The sequence below is a fragment of the Sorex araneus genome, chromosome 7 (genome assembly GCF_027595985.1).
Source record: "Sorex araneus isolate mSorAra2 chromosome 7, mSorAra2.pri, whole genome shotgun sequence".
NCBI classification, from domain to species: domain Eukaryota; kingdom Metazoa; phylum Chordata; class Mammalia; order Eulipotyphla; family Soricidae; genus Sorex; species Sorex araneus.
In genome coordinates, this window is record NC_073308.1 from 69,364,419 (window position 1) to 69,380,916 (window position 16,498).

At 54.5% G+C, this 16,498-nt stretch overlaps 1 protein-coding gene and 1 non-coding gene across 2 annotated transcripts; both read left to right on the top strand.

Annotated features, from left to right (window-relative positions):
- Positions 1-2,268: 2,268 nt before the first annotated feature.
- NDUFC1 (NADH:ubiquinone oxidoreductase subunit C1) lies at positions 2,269-8,229 on the top strand. The gene is made up of 4 exons (XM_004606210.2): positions 2,269-2,395; positions 2,723-2,826; positions 4,760-4,831; positions 8,038-8,229. The coding sequence occupies exons 1-3, from the start codon at positions 2,329-2,331 to the stop codon at positions 4,817-4,819; spliced, it is 231 nt and encodes a 76-aa protein (XP_004606267.2). The 5' UTR covers positions 2,269-2,328; the 3' UTR covers positions 4,820-4,831; positions 8,038-8,229.
- A 4,317-nt stretch (positions 8,230-12,546) lies between these two features.
- Positions 12,547-12,649, top strand: LOC129406632 (U6 spliceosomal RNA). Its single transcript, XR_008631120.1, has one exon. It is a non-coding gene; the product is annotated as a U6 spliceosomal RNA (small nuclear RNA).
- The last annotated feature ends 3,849 nt before the right edge of the window (positions 12,650-16,498 follow it).

Genomic DNA, 16,498 nt, shown 5'->3' on the forward strand with positions numbered 1-16,498 from the left:
TAAAACTGAGGCATGGCTTTTTAAAGAGGCTAAGTAATTAGCGGAAAAATCCTAAGAGCCACACATATGCTGTGCGAGCACATGTGTTGTTACTGAGCACACGTGGTGATGAGCACATGTGTTGCCAGTATCTCCCCTCGATATTTTTTTTCCCAGCTTTTGGGCCACACCGAGCAATGCTCAAGGATTACTCCTGACTGCACTCAGCGGTCACTCCAGGTGGGTTCAGGGGACCTTCTGCGGTGCCCAGGATCCACTGGGTTCTGCTGCGTGCAAGGCAAATGCCCTACTGTTGGGAACCAGAATGCAGAATGCTGTAACCTAGGTATGGAATGATGCCCTGGAATGCTGGCCAGGCAGGCTCCTTTCTGCTCTAGCTCTTCCCGCTCCTGGAAGAATTTCTCCTTAAGAAATCCCATTAAACTAACGTCCTCAGATATGTAATAATCTAACCTGGATAGATTGTTAGGCAACTAACCAAGGAATGGTGTTCTCCTTTGAATGATTACTGGTTCTAAACAATAGTGGTCATGTAGGACAGTGGGGCTGAGTCCCCTGACTCCATGCCTTTTCTCTCTCATTTCAGACTCTTTCCTTTTCTTTTCTTTTTGGGTCACACCCGGTGATGCACAGGGGTTACTCCTGGCTCTGCACTCAGGAATTACCCCTGGCGGTGCTCAGGGGGCCATATAGGATGCTGGGAATTGAATGCAGGTCAGCAGCATGCAAGGCAAACGCCCTACCTGCTGTGTTATTGCTCCAGCCCTCTGGCTCTTTTCTTAATTCTCATGGCGCCCTGCTTCAGGCCTGTTCATCTACCTGCTGTACTCTGGCTCTGGCCCCCATCTTCCCTCTTGAGATATGTACTTTCATACACTCATACTAGGAGGCTGGGGTGGGTATTCTCTCACCTTTGGAGAAGCGCTCTCTCTCCCCCCTGGCCTTTTGGCGATGCTCAGGGGTCAGGGGTTACTCCTGGTTTTGCACTGAGTTACCCCTGGCGGTGCTCAGGGGACCATATGGGATGTGGGGGATTGAACCCAAGTCCGTAGGTTTGCCTAAGCGCTGTACTATCACTCCACTCTCCTGTATTCTCTTTTGAGCACGTTACTCTCTTTCTCTCCCTCTGTCCCCTTCCTCAAAACTTCCAAATCAAACCTGTTTTACTTTAAAAATAGAATCCTAGGGCTGGAGCAATAGCACAGCGGGTAAGGTGTTTGCCTTGCACGCGGCCAAACCAGGTTCGATTCCCAGCATCCCATATGGTCCCCTGAGCACCGCCAGGGGTAATTCCTGAGAGCAGAGCCAGGAGTAACCCCTGTGCATCGCTGGGTGTGACCCAAAAGAAAAAAAAAATCCTAAGAGCTAGGGTCCGGAGAGTAACAGTACAAGATATACGGCGTTTGTAGACTCAAATTAGAATTCCCAGCATACATATGGCACCCCCATAGTCAGGAATAACAGCTGATAGTGTTATTTGCCCCCCCAAAATCTTTCAATACCCCCCACCGGGCCCATGTCAACTGAAAATGACCTTTGAATTTGGCACTTGGAATTCTGCTCTACCCTGCCTGGTCTCGGGGATGACCCCAGCTCATTAGGTCAACAGAGAAACACTAGATTCGAGGTTGGGCGAGGGAACCCCCCTGAAAAGACTCAGTCCTGCCGCCTACGGTCGCGTGTTCCTGAAATGCTCAGGGCACTGCGTGTTTCTGAAATGCTCAGGGCACTGCGTGTTCCTGAAATGCTCAGGGCACTGCTAATCCTCTTTTCTGCACGGGGTCGCGAAGCTCCACAACAGGTGCACGCAGCCTCCTTCTCAAACACCAGGTGTGCCACGGGGAGGACGGCTTGTCTCCGGGGCGCGCCAACTGTCACTGGCGGGCAGTCATCCCGGCACGTCAGGTGCTCACGGAAGATGAAATGAGACAGAAATGAGACAGTGCGTGTAAACCAGACGACGCCCGGACGCGCGGGGGCTGGAACCCGGGGCCGGGCAAACGCCAGTGATAATCCGACCTTTCAGGCTCACTCCCCAGCTCGCTCATGCAAAGGCGGGCAGTAACTATGATGCCAGAAAATTCTCGCCAAGGGGAAGGCCTGGAATAGAACCGGAGGGCAGAGACGTGGGAAAGAACTCCCGGCCCGCTCCGGACCCTTCCCCTCCCCATCTCCCAGACCAGAGCGGGCAGCGCGCGCGCTCCCGCCCCACGCGGAGCAGCACTTCCGGCCTCCAGGGGGCGCTCTGCCGCCGCCGCCGCCGCCGCCGCGGGGCGGGGCGGGGGCTCTAGGGGCGGGGCCTCGAGGGGGCGGATCCCGGCCTGCAAGATGGCGCCGTCCTGCCTGCTGCGCCCCCTGTCCAGGCTGCTGACCCCCGCCCGGTTCCCGCGCGCCTGTGAGTGCCCCTCTTCGCGCGGGCCGCCCCCAGCTCCCAGGCGGGGGTCCTGCCTGGCTACAGCCGGCTCGTGGGGACGCGGGGCGGCTGCGGCAGTGCCCGTCCTGCGGTGACCTTCGCGGCCTTGCAGCCCGGAGCCCACGCTGGTCTCTCCCGGGCCCTCAGCCCCGCCGCCCACCGTCCTCGGGGTGGTGCCCAGTGCACTCGGGTGGTCTCGGGCCCGGGCTGATGGGGGGCTGGGGGGACGCCTCCCGCGCGGCGCCACCGCCCTCGCCGGCGAGCTCTCCCCCCGGGGCCCTTGGGTTTACAGGCTCTGTCCCTTCGCAGCGCCGGCGCGGTCCAAGTTCTACGTCCGGGAGCCGCCGAACGACAAGCCCGACTGGCTCAAAGTGGGGCTGACCTTGGGCACCACCGCCGTCCTGTGGGGCCTCGTAAGTCGCGGCGGGCTCGGGGTGCGGGCAGCGCCGAGCTCGGCCGCCCCCGCGGGGTCCGGGGCGCGGGTCTACGTCCACGGCGGGCGCCGAAACGCCCCGCGGGCCGCGGCCCCCAGACGCCGCCGGAGGCCCAGCTGCCCCCCGCGATGTCCAGGGCGCGAGTCCAGGTCCAAGGCGGGAGCCCAAACGCTCCGCCGGCCGCTAGCGTGCAGTCGCCACGCGTGGGCTTGTGAGAAATGGCAGCTTTACGGAGTGCTCAGGTGTTCTTGGGTTTCTGGAGCAGGATTGATGGAGCGTGGCTGGGGTCTTAGAAAGCGGTGGGGCCACAGCATCCGGGAGCAAAGTCAGACAAGTGGTATCCCGTTGGACCGCCGAAGTATTGGACCTGAATCCGTGCGCCGTTGTTGCTGGGAGCTGTATTTAGCGTGCAGCTGCCCCCAGCCCGTGTCTGTCTTTACAGTGGTGCTCATCCCGTAGCTTCCCAGCTGCCCTATCGCTCACCTCTTCCAAAGGAGAAACCGTTTTTTTCTTTTTAATTGCTTTGGGGTCACATCCAGCGATGCTCAGGGTTTTTCTCCTGGCTCTGCACTCGGGAATCACTCCTGACGGTGGTGAGGGACCACACGGTATGCCGGGATTGAACCCGATTGGCGGGTGCAAGGCGAAGGCCCCCAGGTGAAAAAACTCCCCAGGAAATTCACCAGTTTTCCTTTTCAGAGCTACTTTATTACAGCTACTTTTTACAGGCCCTATGAAGTCCTCTTTAAATATTCTTAATTGACTTAATGTTGTTACTCCTTGGAATTTGTTTTGTGATTTTGTTTGTCCCTAATGAATTTGGGACTTTCTGTCAGCCCCCCACCTCCAGCTCTTAGATCTCCTATTTTGCATTTTCTCTTCCCAGTTGACACGAATTTGTGTTAATTGACCACATTCTTTTTTGTTTTGTTTTGTTTTGTTTTTGGGTCACACCCGGCGATGCACAGGGGTCACTCCTGGCTCATGCACTCAGGAATTACTCCTGGCGGTGCTCGGGGGACCATATGGGGTGCTGGGAATCGAACCCGGGTCGGCCGTGTGCAAGGCAAACGCCCTGCCCGCTGTACTATCACTCCAGCCCCCAACCACAATCAATTTGAGCCACTGGTGATACACACAGCATCAGTGTGTAAGAGAGGTTCAGTTCTTGCCAGGGAAGGCAAGAGAGGTGGAAAGGCAGAACAGTGATCCTTTGTAATGGAGTTTGTTGGGAAGTTTTGTATGTTCTTTGTTTAAATGTGTCCTGAAAAGGGTTGGAGCAAAGACCTGGGCTGAGCGCTCTTTGCCTGCAGGAGGCCCTGGTGTGGGTTCATCCTGGCCCTGCCTGGGCCCTGAGACTGCAGGGAGTGGCTCCAAGCTGGGAGTACCTCCAGCACTACTGGTAGTAGTTACGCTGATGTAAAAATACAGTCAGTGCACTCAGGTGCTTGGGGGCAGTTGCACTGTAGGGCCCTATAGTGGTTGTGGACCAGGTCCTGACCTCCTGAGTGCCCAGCATGTGCCCAGCCCGTGGCACCATTTTTCTAACCCCACTGCGAGGTATTTTGAGGCAGGCTCCCTTCCAGTAACTTATTACAGTCTGTTGTTTTAACTTTACCTGATTTTGTTAGGGAGACCCGTCACACGCAGGATGCCGGGGCTACCAGGCCACACAGTTCCATGCTAAACCCATTGCCAGGGCCAGGGAGCTTGGGGACAATGGCTTCCCAGCCCCCGCGTGTCTTAACTTTGAATTTCTAACAAGAAAACCTGGGTTTTTGGTTTTTTGTTTTTGTTTTTTAGGTCTAGCCTTCTTCCTCTTGTATATGTATGAAATAGAATTGTCTTTAGTTTGCCTCCTTAATTTGCCGGGAAGATTGCATTTCTCATTTTAACTTGTGCCTGCTTCTAGCTCATCACACAGCATAACGAAGATGTTGCAGAGTATAAAAGAAGAAATGGACTGGAATAAACTTTTGAAATAGTAAGTATGGAAATTTCATGAGATGGAAATGATTGTATAGGTTGATGTAACCTCTTAAAATTTTTTTTTTCCTGTTTTTGGCCCATATCCAGACATGTCTCAGGGTTTGCTCCTGGCTCTGCACTCAGCAATTATTCCTGTCAGTACTTGGGGGACCATGTGGGATTCCGGAGATTGAACCTAGATTGGCCTCATGGAAAGCAAGCACCCTACCCACTGGAGTATCTCTCCAGCCCCTTACTTACTTGTTTTGGGACCACACCTGGCATGCACAGGGCTTACTTCTGGCTCTGTGTTCAGAGAATCACTCCTGGTGGGCTTGGGCACCATCAGGGGTGCCAAGGATCAAACCCAGGTCAGACGTGTGCAAGGAAAATGCCCTATCCACTATACTGTTGCTCTAGCCCCACATGTATGAATTCATAATGCTGGACTCAAGCATCTTTTACCAAAATTGTTTGTAATCATTACTCTGTTCAAAGAAGGTCTTAAGAATGAAGCTGAGGGGGTTGCTGGAGAGATAGCACAGCGGGTAGGGCGTTTGCCTTGCACACGGGCGACCCGGGTTCAAATCCCAGCATCTCATATGGTCCCCTGAGCATGGCCAGGGGTAATTCCTGAGTGCAGAGCCAGGAGTAACCCCTGTGCATCACCAGGTGTGACCCAAAAAGCCAAAAAAAAAAAAAAGAATGAAGCTGAGGGGCTGCAGAAGTAGTACAGCAGGTAGGGTGCCTGTCTTACGTGCATCTGACCCAGGTCCCACCCTTGGCCTCCCATATGGTCCCCTGGGCATCACCAGAGTGCAGAGCCAGGAATAATCCCCGAGCAGCACCAGGTATGACCCCCCCTAAAAAACAAGAAAAGGATGAAGCCAAGGGCATAGTCTAATAATGCTTTGCACCATACCTTCTTGACGCTTGTGAAGCAATGCATATCTGTTTGCCATATAGACCATCGCACAGGGTCAATTTTTTTTCCTTCACCTTGTACTCAGCAATTTGCCCAATTCCTGTCCCCTGGGGAGTTGACTGCAGGATGGACAGATGTCATAGGGCAGTAAAGTGTTCAGTTTTGTTCTGCGTGACCATTTCATTATTATTCTCACCACAGCTGGTACTCAGTCACAGGGTTCTTGTTCAGCCCCAGCTGTGCACTGTCAGTGATTGGGGCGGGGAAGGGGGGGAGGGGGGCAGCACGTCTAAGGCTCTGGGTCCATGAATTCAGTTCCTGGCAGTGCATGCCCCCCCCCCCGCCACACCCCCTGTTGGCTCTGACCCCTTCAATAATTATGGAGAGAGTTTTATTTGACTTTGACTTTTTTCCCCTAAAACTTGTTTTAAGGAGACTCTAATTACTTTAGCAGAGTTAAAAAATATTACTATAGGGGCTGGGGCGATAGCATAGCGGGTAGGATGCTTACCTTGCATGCAGTCAACCCAGGTTCAATCCCCGGCATCCCTTATGGTCCCCTGAGCACTGCCAGGAATAATTTCTGAGTGCAGAACCAGGAGGAACCCCTGAGCAGCTGGGTGTTACCTAAAAAGAAAAGTGTTACTGATTTTCACGGAATAGATTTATTAAAGTACATCACTTGTATTTGCTGGAAAATATAATGGTAACAAACTTACTTTTCTCCTGTAGTTACTACTTTTTTGTTGTTGTTCTGGGCTTTTTTTGGGGGGGGGTGGGGGCCACATCCAGCAGTGTTCAGGGCTTACTCCTGGCTCTGCACTCAGGGGAAATCATATAGTATGCCTGGGATTGAACCCAGGTCGTCTGCATGCAGAGTAAATACACTACGCGCTGTATTATCTCTCCAGCCCCATCCAAATCAAACTCTTTAGGGATGATTAATCAAAATACTAGCTTTTTTCCTATTAATACTTTCTCATTCTATTCATTAGTTGCCAATCAAAAGGTAAAATTTAGGAGGGCCAGAGAGATAGTCCAGTGGTAAGGTGCTTGCATTGCACACAGTTAACTTGGGCATGGACCCTTGGGACCATATATGATCCTCCCAGCCCGGAGATATCCCTGAGCACAGAACCAGGAGTAAGCCTGGAGCACTGACAGGTGAGGACCAAAAGCAAAAGAAGAAAATGGGCCAGAGAGATAACTTAGCAGGGAAGGTACCTGTCTTACATGTAGCCCACTGGTGTTCAATCCCTGGTACCACCTGGTCCCTGAGCCCTGTCAGGAATGGCCAAAAAAACAAAAGTAAAAGAAAAAGTGTTGTCGGGGATATAGCTGAGTGCTGCATAGTTGCCTTCTGTGGAAGTGCAGGCCTGAGCTTCCTGGGTGCTCCTGTTCTGTTGTTTTGTTGCCTTTTGGCCACACCTGGTGAGTCTCGGGGCTCACCTCAGGCTCTACACGCAGCAACCAGTCCTTAGAGGCTTGGGGGATCAAACCCAGATGGCCAAGTGTGAGGCAGGTTCCTTAATTTGTACTGTCCCCAAGCTTGCACTGCTTTTGTAATTTCCATAAAATGTTTCTTGCCTGACCAGAAAGATAGTACAGGGGTTAAACAAGAAAAAAAAATTGGGGGCTGGAGTGATAGCACAGTGAGTAGTGCACTTGCCTTGCACGTGGCCGACCCAGGTTCGATTCCCAGCATCCCATATGGTCCCCTGAGCACGGCCAGGGGTAATTCCTGAGTGCAGAGCCAGGAGTGATCCCTGAGCATCGCTGGATGTGACCCAAAAAGAAAAAAAAAATTGTTATAAGTACCATACCAGGAGGTTGGTTCCATGGCTTGGAAGCCGGCCTCACATGCTGGGGGAAAAGGCAGTTCAGATAGAGAAGGGAACACCAAGGAAGCTGTGGTTGGAGGACCTGCTCGGGAGGGGAGATGCGGGCTGAAAGTAGACTATAGATTGAACACGATGGCCACTCTATACCCCTATTGTAGACCACAACACCCAAAAGGAGAGAGAGAACAAAAGGGAATGCCCTGCCACAGAGGCAGGGGGGATACTGGATTCACTGGTGGTGGAGAATGGACACTGGTGGAGGGATGGGTGCTCAAACATTGTATGAGAGAAACACAAGTACGAAAATGTGTAAATCTGTTACTTTAACCTTATGGTGATTCACTAATTAAAAAAGAAAAAAGTTGTAAAAATGAAGGGATTGATACTCTTCCTGGATGTGTTTTTTGATTCTTGCTAAGATGCTATAAGCTGAATTTTTAATTCTTTTTCTTGTAGGTTTGCTCTTGGTAGACTGAACAGCAAGTCTTCAGTATCCACCAATTTATTGATTGTAAATATGAAAGAAAAAGTTTTGTTACATGCCAAGTCAGCATTTATTTTGCATCATCAAAATTAAAAATTATATCTGTGTTGACCATTTGGACAAATGAGCCTTTTCATAATTCAGAGTAAAGCTGGGTCCTATTACTTGAGTGTGCTGTGTATTTGGCGCCAGCGTTCAAACCGAGGGCCTCGTGTCTTCAAGGCCCATCTCTGTCTCGGCAGATCCCTAGTATGTCTGAAGGATTGGTTGATCCCAGCAACACTCAGGGCTTACTCCAAACTCTGTGCTCAGGAATCACTCCTGGGATGCACAGAGGACCGTAGGGATGCAGGGTTCGACCCCGGATTGGCTGTGTGCAGGTGAGCTACCTGCCCCTAGGACTATGTTTCCAACTCGCAGTAGTTCTTTTTCACTCCATTTTCTTGGATTTGAAGTCTCCTCATTTGGGGGTCCTTTTAGTCACCTTATGAAAATAATGAAGTTTGTTGTACCTTTGGCTAGTAGTACTTTCTAAGGAGTTGAAGGGCGCTTAGAGACAAATTGCAGTACAGGGTATGGTGGATTATGTGCATGAGAAACATCATTAACAGTATTGTACATCTCAGGATCTTGGTTGATAAAAAGGTTGGGGGTCGGGGTGAAATAGTACAGTCAGAAAGACACTTGGCCTTGCAGCTGGGCCTAGTTCCACCCGCAGCACACTAAATGGTCCCCCAGTCTGCCAGGAGTGACCCTGAGCACTGCTGGATGTGGCCCCAAAACAAGCAAAGAGGGGCTGGAGCATTAGTATCAGGTCAGGTGCTTGACTTGTACGTGGCCAACCTGGATTCCATCCCTGGCACCGCACATGGTCCCCGACACTGCTGTGTGTGGCCCACAAATCAGAGCGATAAAAATAAACTACTGGTAATTGATCCCTTACCTAAACCATATGAATCAGTTAAAACTTAGTTGAGGGCCTAAAGGGTTAAGGCCAGGAGTAAGCACTGAGCACCCCCCAGAAAAACACTCGCACTTCTTGTTATTCCAGTATTGTATGTCACACATTTACAAAATTGGGGGCTGGAGAGAGTATGTTCAGGACATACGGAGTTGCTTTCCGTACAGATCCCTGTTGCTGTGTAGTCCCAGAGCGTAGTCAGGAGTAAGCCCTGAGTGTCACCCCCTAAAAACCAAAATCTTCAGAGCCAGAGAGGTTGAGGTCATACAGGGGTTAAAGTTCTTTTCACATCTCTGATCCTGGTTCTATCCCCTGCACCACACTTGGCCCCTAAGCACTGCCAGGAGCCTTCCCTGAGCCCCACTGGGTGCAGTCTGGTAAACCCCAACTTCTACTCTGAAAAGAATTTAGTGTTAAGAAAACAAATATTTCTATGGAATCTAGGAAATCAGTCTTTGAAAGTTGCTTGTTGCACCACACTTAAACCAGAATCAGTCTGTGAGGTGCCAACTGCGGAGTCTTGGACTGTTCTCCAGACATCTTTGTCCACACGTAAATAAGTGGAAGTCATTGGAACGCAGCCATCTTAGCTCTGACCCTAGAATCATGTTTCCCCAAGTCCACGAAAAATGCCAAGGACGTGCCCAAGGGCAGTGGGGAAAGGGATCTGGCCTTCCAGAGCTAAGACCCTCCCCGGGGTGGGGCTATGCAGAGAACTTACAAGATCACAGCTTGAGTCTGGCCAGCACAGGTCCCTAGCTTGATCTCCCCAGCCCTGCAGTGGACAGAGCTGGGCACCCCCAGGAAGCACGCTCTCCCCCAAAATCAGGATACCAAAGCTGCTCAGACTTGGGAGAAGCAACTTGCCAGAGCGACCAGTCCACCGTAGGCAGCTCTCAATGGAAAGTAACATCTCCCCCCCGGCAAGGGACTAGAACATTCCCTTTGATCCTGAGCACTGAGCTCCTACAGGAAATGAAAAGGCAGCTGGGGAGGTTGGGGATTAGTCTCTCAAGGCCGGGTGCTCCAGCTGGAAGGGCCACATGCAACCTGGAGGGACTTCCTGGGGCCCCTCCCCTGGGGCTGGAGCACACTGAAATGCACAGGCCAGACGGGGGCCTTGGCACTGCCTTGTCCAGCAGGCTCAGAGCTTCCCACCTAATGTGCTTCAGAGCCCACCTCAGACCCTGAGTAAAAGCCTTCCCTCAGACCCCAAACTCACACTCAGGCTGGAGAGAGTGCAGGGGTGAAGGCACTTGCTAAGCTCGCTGCCAACTAGGCTTCACTCTGTCACCATATATAGCCCCCGCCAGCCCTTCCAGGAGTGATTCCTGAGCACAGCCGAGCAAGCCCTGAGCATTGCCTGGTGTGGGGCTCCCTGCCCAAAAGTGTGAGTTGTTTTGGGGTGTCCACACCCAGTGATGCTCAGGGCTTACCCCTGGCAGGGCAGGGGGCCATAAGGAGTACTGGGGATTGAGCTGGGATCAGTCGCATGGCAGCAAGGTGTCCTACCCACTATGCTATGGCTCCGGGCCCACAATTACTTTTACTTTGTTTTTTTTGGGGGGGTGGGGGGTGGGCTGGCCAGACAGTGCTCGGGGACGGTGCCCGGCTCAGAGGAATCATCGCGGGGTTGCTGGGTGCTGCAGCCACGGCCAAGTGTAAGGCAAGCGCCTGACTCCAGCCCCACATCAATTTCTCACGGCCCCCACGAGACGCGGAACTGAGACCTCGGAGGAGCCCCTGGCAGTCCCGCGAGCCCGTGGTGGCGATCCGAACCCTTACCCACGCGGGAACACGCCGCCCCTCGGGAGAGCAAACCTGAAACCCCCGGCCCGGGGTCCGCCCGCACTCGGCCCTCGTCCGGGCATTGCTCGGGAGGTGACACGGCCGCCGGCGGGCACCGAGGGCTGGCACCTGAGACCCCTCTGCGAACCTCCCTCCAGAAACTTCCAGCCGCGCATCCCACTCCGCAGCCGCGTCGCAGTGGGAGGGGGTGGGCGCAGGGCCCGCGCGGGCCCCCTGGGTAAGCTGGACCTCTCCTGCACGCGCTGAGCAGGTGCGCCAGCCTGTGGAGACGCGGGTCCGGTGCCCAGCTAGCCACGCGGGGCTGGGGCGGGGCCTCCTGGTAGCCCCCTCCCCGGGGCGTGGTCTCCTCCGGCCCCTCCCCGGGGCGGGGCCAGCAGGTCCGGGTCGCGGGCGCGGGCGGCGCGGGCTGCAGAGTCCCGGTACCCGTCGGGGCGCGATGTCTCTCCGCAGGGCCGCCTCCAAGACCCTGGCGCTGGCGCAGCCGCTGAGGGCGCCCCCCGGCCCCGCGCCGCTCCGGAAGGACGGTGAGAGCCCGGCGTCCAGGCTCCCCCAAAGCCGCAGGAGCCCGGGGGGCGCGGGCGGAGGATGGAGGAGGGCCAGGGCCGGGCGCACCGAGGTTTCTGCAAACTTGGGAATCGGGGAAACTTCCCCGCACGCTTTCCGCATCCGGCCCGCCCGGGTTCTCGCCCCTTGATCTGGAGCGAGGGACCTGGCCTCAGTTTCCTCATCAGTAAAAAGGGGGCAGCACGTTCGTGCAGAGCTGAGAGCGCGGCGAAAAGTGCCCCGCGCACTCCCGGGACCACCGGGCGCTCCCACCGCGCGGCCCAGCTGGGGGAGGGCATGGAGACCTGGGTGGGGAGCCGGCCCGGACCCGCGCCAGGGAGGAGAGGAGCTGGCGGGCATGTCTCCTGGCCGCGACGCGTCCCTGCCAGGCGGCCGCACGGCTGGAGCTGTCCAGCGGCGCGTCTCGGTGCTGGCCCTCAGCGCGCACAGGTACAGGGCGGGCGGGAGCGCGGGAAACGGAGACCCGGACCCGAGAGGTAGTGCAGGGACAGGCCCGGTGCCCTGCACGCAGCCGACTCCGGCCTTCCCTGGCCCCCATGTGGCCCCGACCCCCCACCTCCTTCGTAACCTTGGCCCGGAACTCCCTGGAGAGGCTGGGAGGTGGAGATCCCGTGGCCCCTAGTCCACGACTGTCCACCTCGCTTCCCTTTTCTCCTTTAAGGCTGATGGGAAGTTCTGTTCCAGGGACAAGAAAGATGCCTGCGTTTGCCTTGATCTTTATGCTAAGGAAGATAGAGCGCTTTGCCTTGAACCCGGGAGAAGCCTTCCTCGGGAACTTCTGAAAAGCAGAGCTGTCGCGGTGGCGGTGGGCGGGACCACAGCTGAATGACAGCACTCCAAGCCCCCCACGGCCACACCCATGTCTTCTCTGCACACACACACACACACACACACACACACACGCACACGCACACACACACGCACACGCACACGCACACGCACACGCACACGCGCACACACACGGAGGTGGGGTGTGGCCCAGCGCTGCTCTGGACTTACTCCTGGTTCTGCCCTGGGTTGCCCGGCCGTGTAGTGCAAGGAACGCACCCCTGCGGCTGTGCTCTCTCTCCAATCACAGAGGATACACTTTTAACTGCCTCACCACTGTTTGCTCTCTCCTATTTTGCTTTTAAAATGCATAACTTTTGTGCTTAGTTCGGCAATTCATATGCTGAAATTGGAACAATACAGAGATTAGTAGGGCCCTGTCCAAGTTTGATGCACAAATTTGTGAAATGTTCCATATATTTTTTAATATATATGAAAAATATATTTACCTTTTTTATAGGGCCCGAGCGATAGTGCAGCAGGCAGGGTGTTTGCTTTGCACGCATCTGACCCTGATTCAGTCGTTGGCACCCCATATAGTCCCCCAAGCCGGCCAGAAGTGAACCTTGAGAGCAGAGCCAGGAGTAAGTCCTGAGCACCACCAGGTGTGGTCCAAAAACAAAACATATAGCTTTCAAACGTTTTTGTTTGTTTTGGGGCCATGCCTGGTGGAGTAAGTCAGGGCTTACTCCTGACTCTGCATTCAGGGGTCACTCTGGGAGGGGCTCCGGGGCCATATGAGGTTCCAGGGATCAAACCTTGGTCAGCTGTGTGCAAGGTAAGCAATCTACCCTCTGTACTGTCTCTCCAGCCCCCGAAATAGAACTTTTGAAGACAAAAATTGGAAGGGCTGGAGAGCCAGCCAGAAAGGAGGGCAGTGACTTGAAGGTGGCAGCTCCGGCTGACCCTGCGTCCATCCCAGGCTCTTCAGAGGGGTGCCTCGACTTCGTCAGGAGTCGCTCCTGAGCACAGAGCATGGAATAGCTCCCAGCCCCAAACAAAACCACACACACACACAAAAAAAAACCTAAAAACAAATCACCTTCCCAACTTTCTATACACAGATTTGCAATCAGGGGCCGAGGAAATAAGACAGTGGGCAGGACACTCGTCCTGCACACAGCTTTGGTCCCTGGACTCGTTTAGGGTCTCATGAACATTGCCTGGAGTGACCCCTGAGCAGAGAGTCAGGAGAAAGCCCTGCGCACTGCTGAGTGTGACCCAAAATCCAAACAACTAGATGTCCAGTGGGTGCCTTTGAACTTTGCCCTCTGCCCGGGACACATGTTCTGGCTGCCCAGCCCGCCCTCCACTCGTGTTCCTTTTTCCTACCACCAAACTCATGATCTTTTGCTTCTAGTGGCCTGTTCTCTTCCCTTTCTACCCAGCCAACACCTAATTTTCTTCAGAATTCCAGCCCTGTCTTCTCAATCATGCCCATCACCTTGGGCAGCTAGCCTGAGCTTGTTCATGCATCTTCATGCATGACTGCAGCTTCTGCCCCCGTGAGCTGCAGCATCTGTCATGCCACACGGATGTGTCAGTGAGGATTCGCTCAGCTGGTCTCCCGTCGAGCGCCCGAGCCTGGGGCTCTATCCCGTCTTCTTCAGCTAGCCTCAGTGCTTCTCACCCTGTCAGCGGCGTGCAGCTGTACTTCCTCTCTCTACCTGTCTATCTACCTGTTCCTCTCTCTATCTTCAAAGTTAAAATTAAAAATATCTTCACCGAGTTCTAGGAGCGTTCTTTAAATGCTGTCCTGGGAAAGCGTGCTGCTCCTGGTGTCAAAAGTCGCCGGGTCTCAGCGGCGCATGCCCCTGGCGTGGGGCTGCGAGGAGACCAGGTGTCCCTTCTGCGCTGCCTGCTGCTCTCCGTTCTCTGAGCTTGATGTCAGTAGGTCCTAGACTCACAGAGGGGAAACCTTTTTCTCAAATGTAGCTTGGGATTTTGCTTGGAGGTCACACCCAGTAGAGCTCAGGTCTTACTCCTGCCCTGCACTCAGGGATCACTCTGGGCACGCTACCTGGCTCAGGGACCATCCGGGTGCCAGGGATTGAACCCAAGTGAGCCAGTCTGGGTGAGCCACTTGCAATGCAAGCACCCTACATCCTGTCCTATTGCATTGGTCCACATATGTAATTCCTTTGCTTGTTTTTTCATTTTGGGGCCACACATGGCAATGCTCAGGGGTTACACCTGGCACGGTGCTCAGGGGACCGTATGGATGCCAAGGATTGAACCTGGGATGCTGCATGCAAGGCAGATGCCCTCCCTGCTGTGCCGTCGCTCCAGCCCCTGTCAGATGCAATTCTTCACACTGGCTTTGTGCAAGTGGCGGAACTAACAGGTTCGTCTTGCTCTCTAGCGACCCGTCGCTGGATGTCGTCTAACAAATTCCCGGGATCCTGGGGATCAAATACGATCTATTACCTGGTTGTAGGAGTCACCATCAGTGCTGGCGGATATTATGTAAGTATTTCAGTGATCCCCGGGGGCTGGGGAGGGGCTCCAAGGGCTGGGACGGGACACAGGCTATGCATGAAGGACCTCTGGGTTCAACCCCTGACACCACTTGGTCCCCCAAGCATCATCAGGAGTGATTCCTGAGCACTGTTCTGGGAGTGACCCTGAGCATTGCCACCTGGAGCTTAAAAGAAAAGAAGCTCAGCCTGCCCAAGAGGTTGTTTTAAAGTGTAGGAGGAAGCCTTTGTAAGCAGGAATCCCGAGCTTGGTCCTGGTACCACACAATCTGTGAGCACTGCTCGGTGTGGCCCAAAATACCGAAAAGAAAGAGGGAAAAAGAGGGAGAAGACAAAAGAGGAGGGGACAGGGGAAAGAGAGGAAGAAAAAGGAATAAAAGTGCAGGGGGGAAAAAGGGAGCAGCTACCGCAGCCACACGCCCTGACAGTCCGCTCTCTCTCTCCCTCCCTCTCTTCAGCTCTCTTTCCCTCTCTCTGCTCTCTCTGTCTCTGTCTCTCTTGCTCTCTCTCCCTCTCTCTCTTGCTCTCTTTGTCCCTCTTTCTCTCTCATTCTCCCTCTCTTGTTCCCTCCCTTGATCTCTCCCTCTCTTTCCCCCTCCCCTCCCTTCCCCTTCCTTCTTTCTCCCTCTTTCTCTTGCTGTCTCTGTCCCTCTTTCCCTCACTCTCTCCCTCTCTCTTGCTCCCTCCCTTGCTCTCTCCCTCTCTCTTCCTTTCCCTTCCCCTTCCTTCTCTCTCCCTCTCCCTCTTGCTGTCTCTTTGTCCCTCTTTCCCTCTCTCTCTCCCTCTCTTGCTCCCTCCCTTGCTCTCTCCCTCTCTCTTCCTTTCCCTTCCCCTTCCTTCTCTCTCCCTCTCTCTCTTGCTGTCTCTTTGTCCCTCTTTCCCTCTCTCTCTCCCTCTCTTGCTCCCTCCCTTGCGCTCTCCCTCTCTCTTCCTCTCCCTTCCCCTCCTTCTCTCTCGCCTCCCCTCTCCTCTCCCTCTGCCACTCCCTCTCTACCCCCTCTCTCTTCTCTCTCTCTCTCCCTCTCCCTCTCTCTCTGCCTGGACAGTCTCTTTCTCCTCACCTTGGCCTTTAGCTCTGGAGCACAGAGACGTCCCTGAGTGGCCCGCACAGAGCTCAGCTGTCTGTGCCAGAGCCCAGGACCCCCGCCAGTACCCCCACCTGTAAGCTGCCACCAGCTCCCCTTCAGGGAAATGCCATGGGCCTTCGTGTCGGTGCCAGTTGTCATGATGGTCACACCACTCATCCTGTCCGAATAAAGTGTGGGTTCCCCACCCAGGGGGTGAGGGGCTCCCCCGGCATCTTCGCTGCCTCGGGGTAGTAGTAGACTTTTCATTCTGGGGGTCTAATTTAGCTATGGAAGATTTCCCCTTTGCATAGCCTGTTTTTACAAGGTGCTTGGCTTACGAGTATCAGGAAGGTAGGGGCTAGAGAGATGGGCCTGCGGGCAGGGTGCCGTGGTGGGGTCACGCGGGTTGGAGGACCCTTGCTCAGAAGCCGCCTGGGTCTGTCTCCAGCACCGCGTGGTCCCAGCAGTGCTGGGAGCAGCCCTGAGCATCACCAGATGTGATTCCCCCCATCAAAAAAAAAAAAAAGAGTAGGGGGGCTGGAGCGATAGCACAGCAGGTAGGGTGTTTGCCTTGCACGCGGCCGACCCGGGTTCGAATCCCAGCATCCCATATGGTCCCTGAGCACTGCCAAGAGTGATTCCTGAGTGCAGAGCCAGGAGTAACCCCTGTGCATCGCCGGGTGTGACCCAAAAAGAGAAAAAAAAAGCAGGGTGTGGGGGCTCTGAG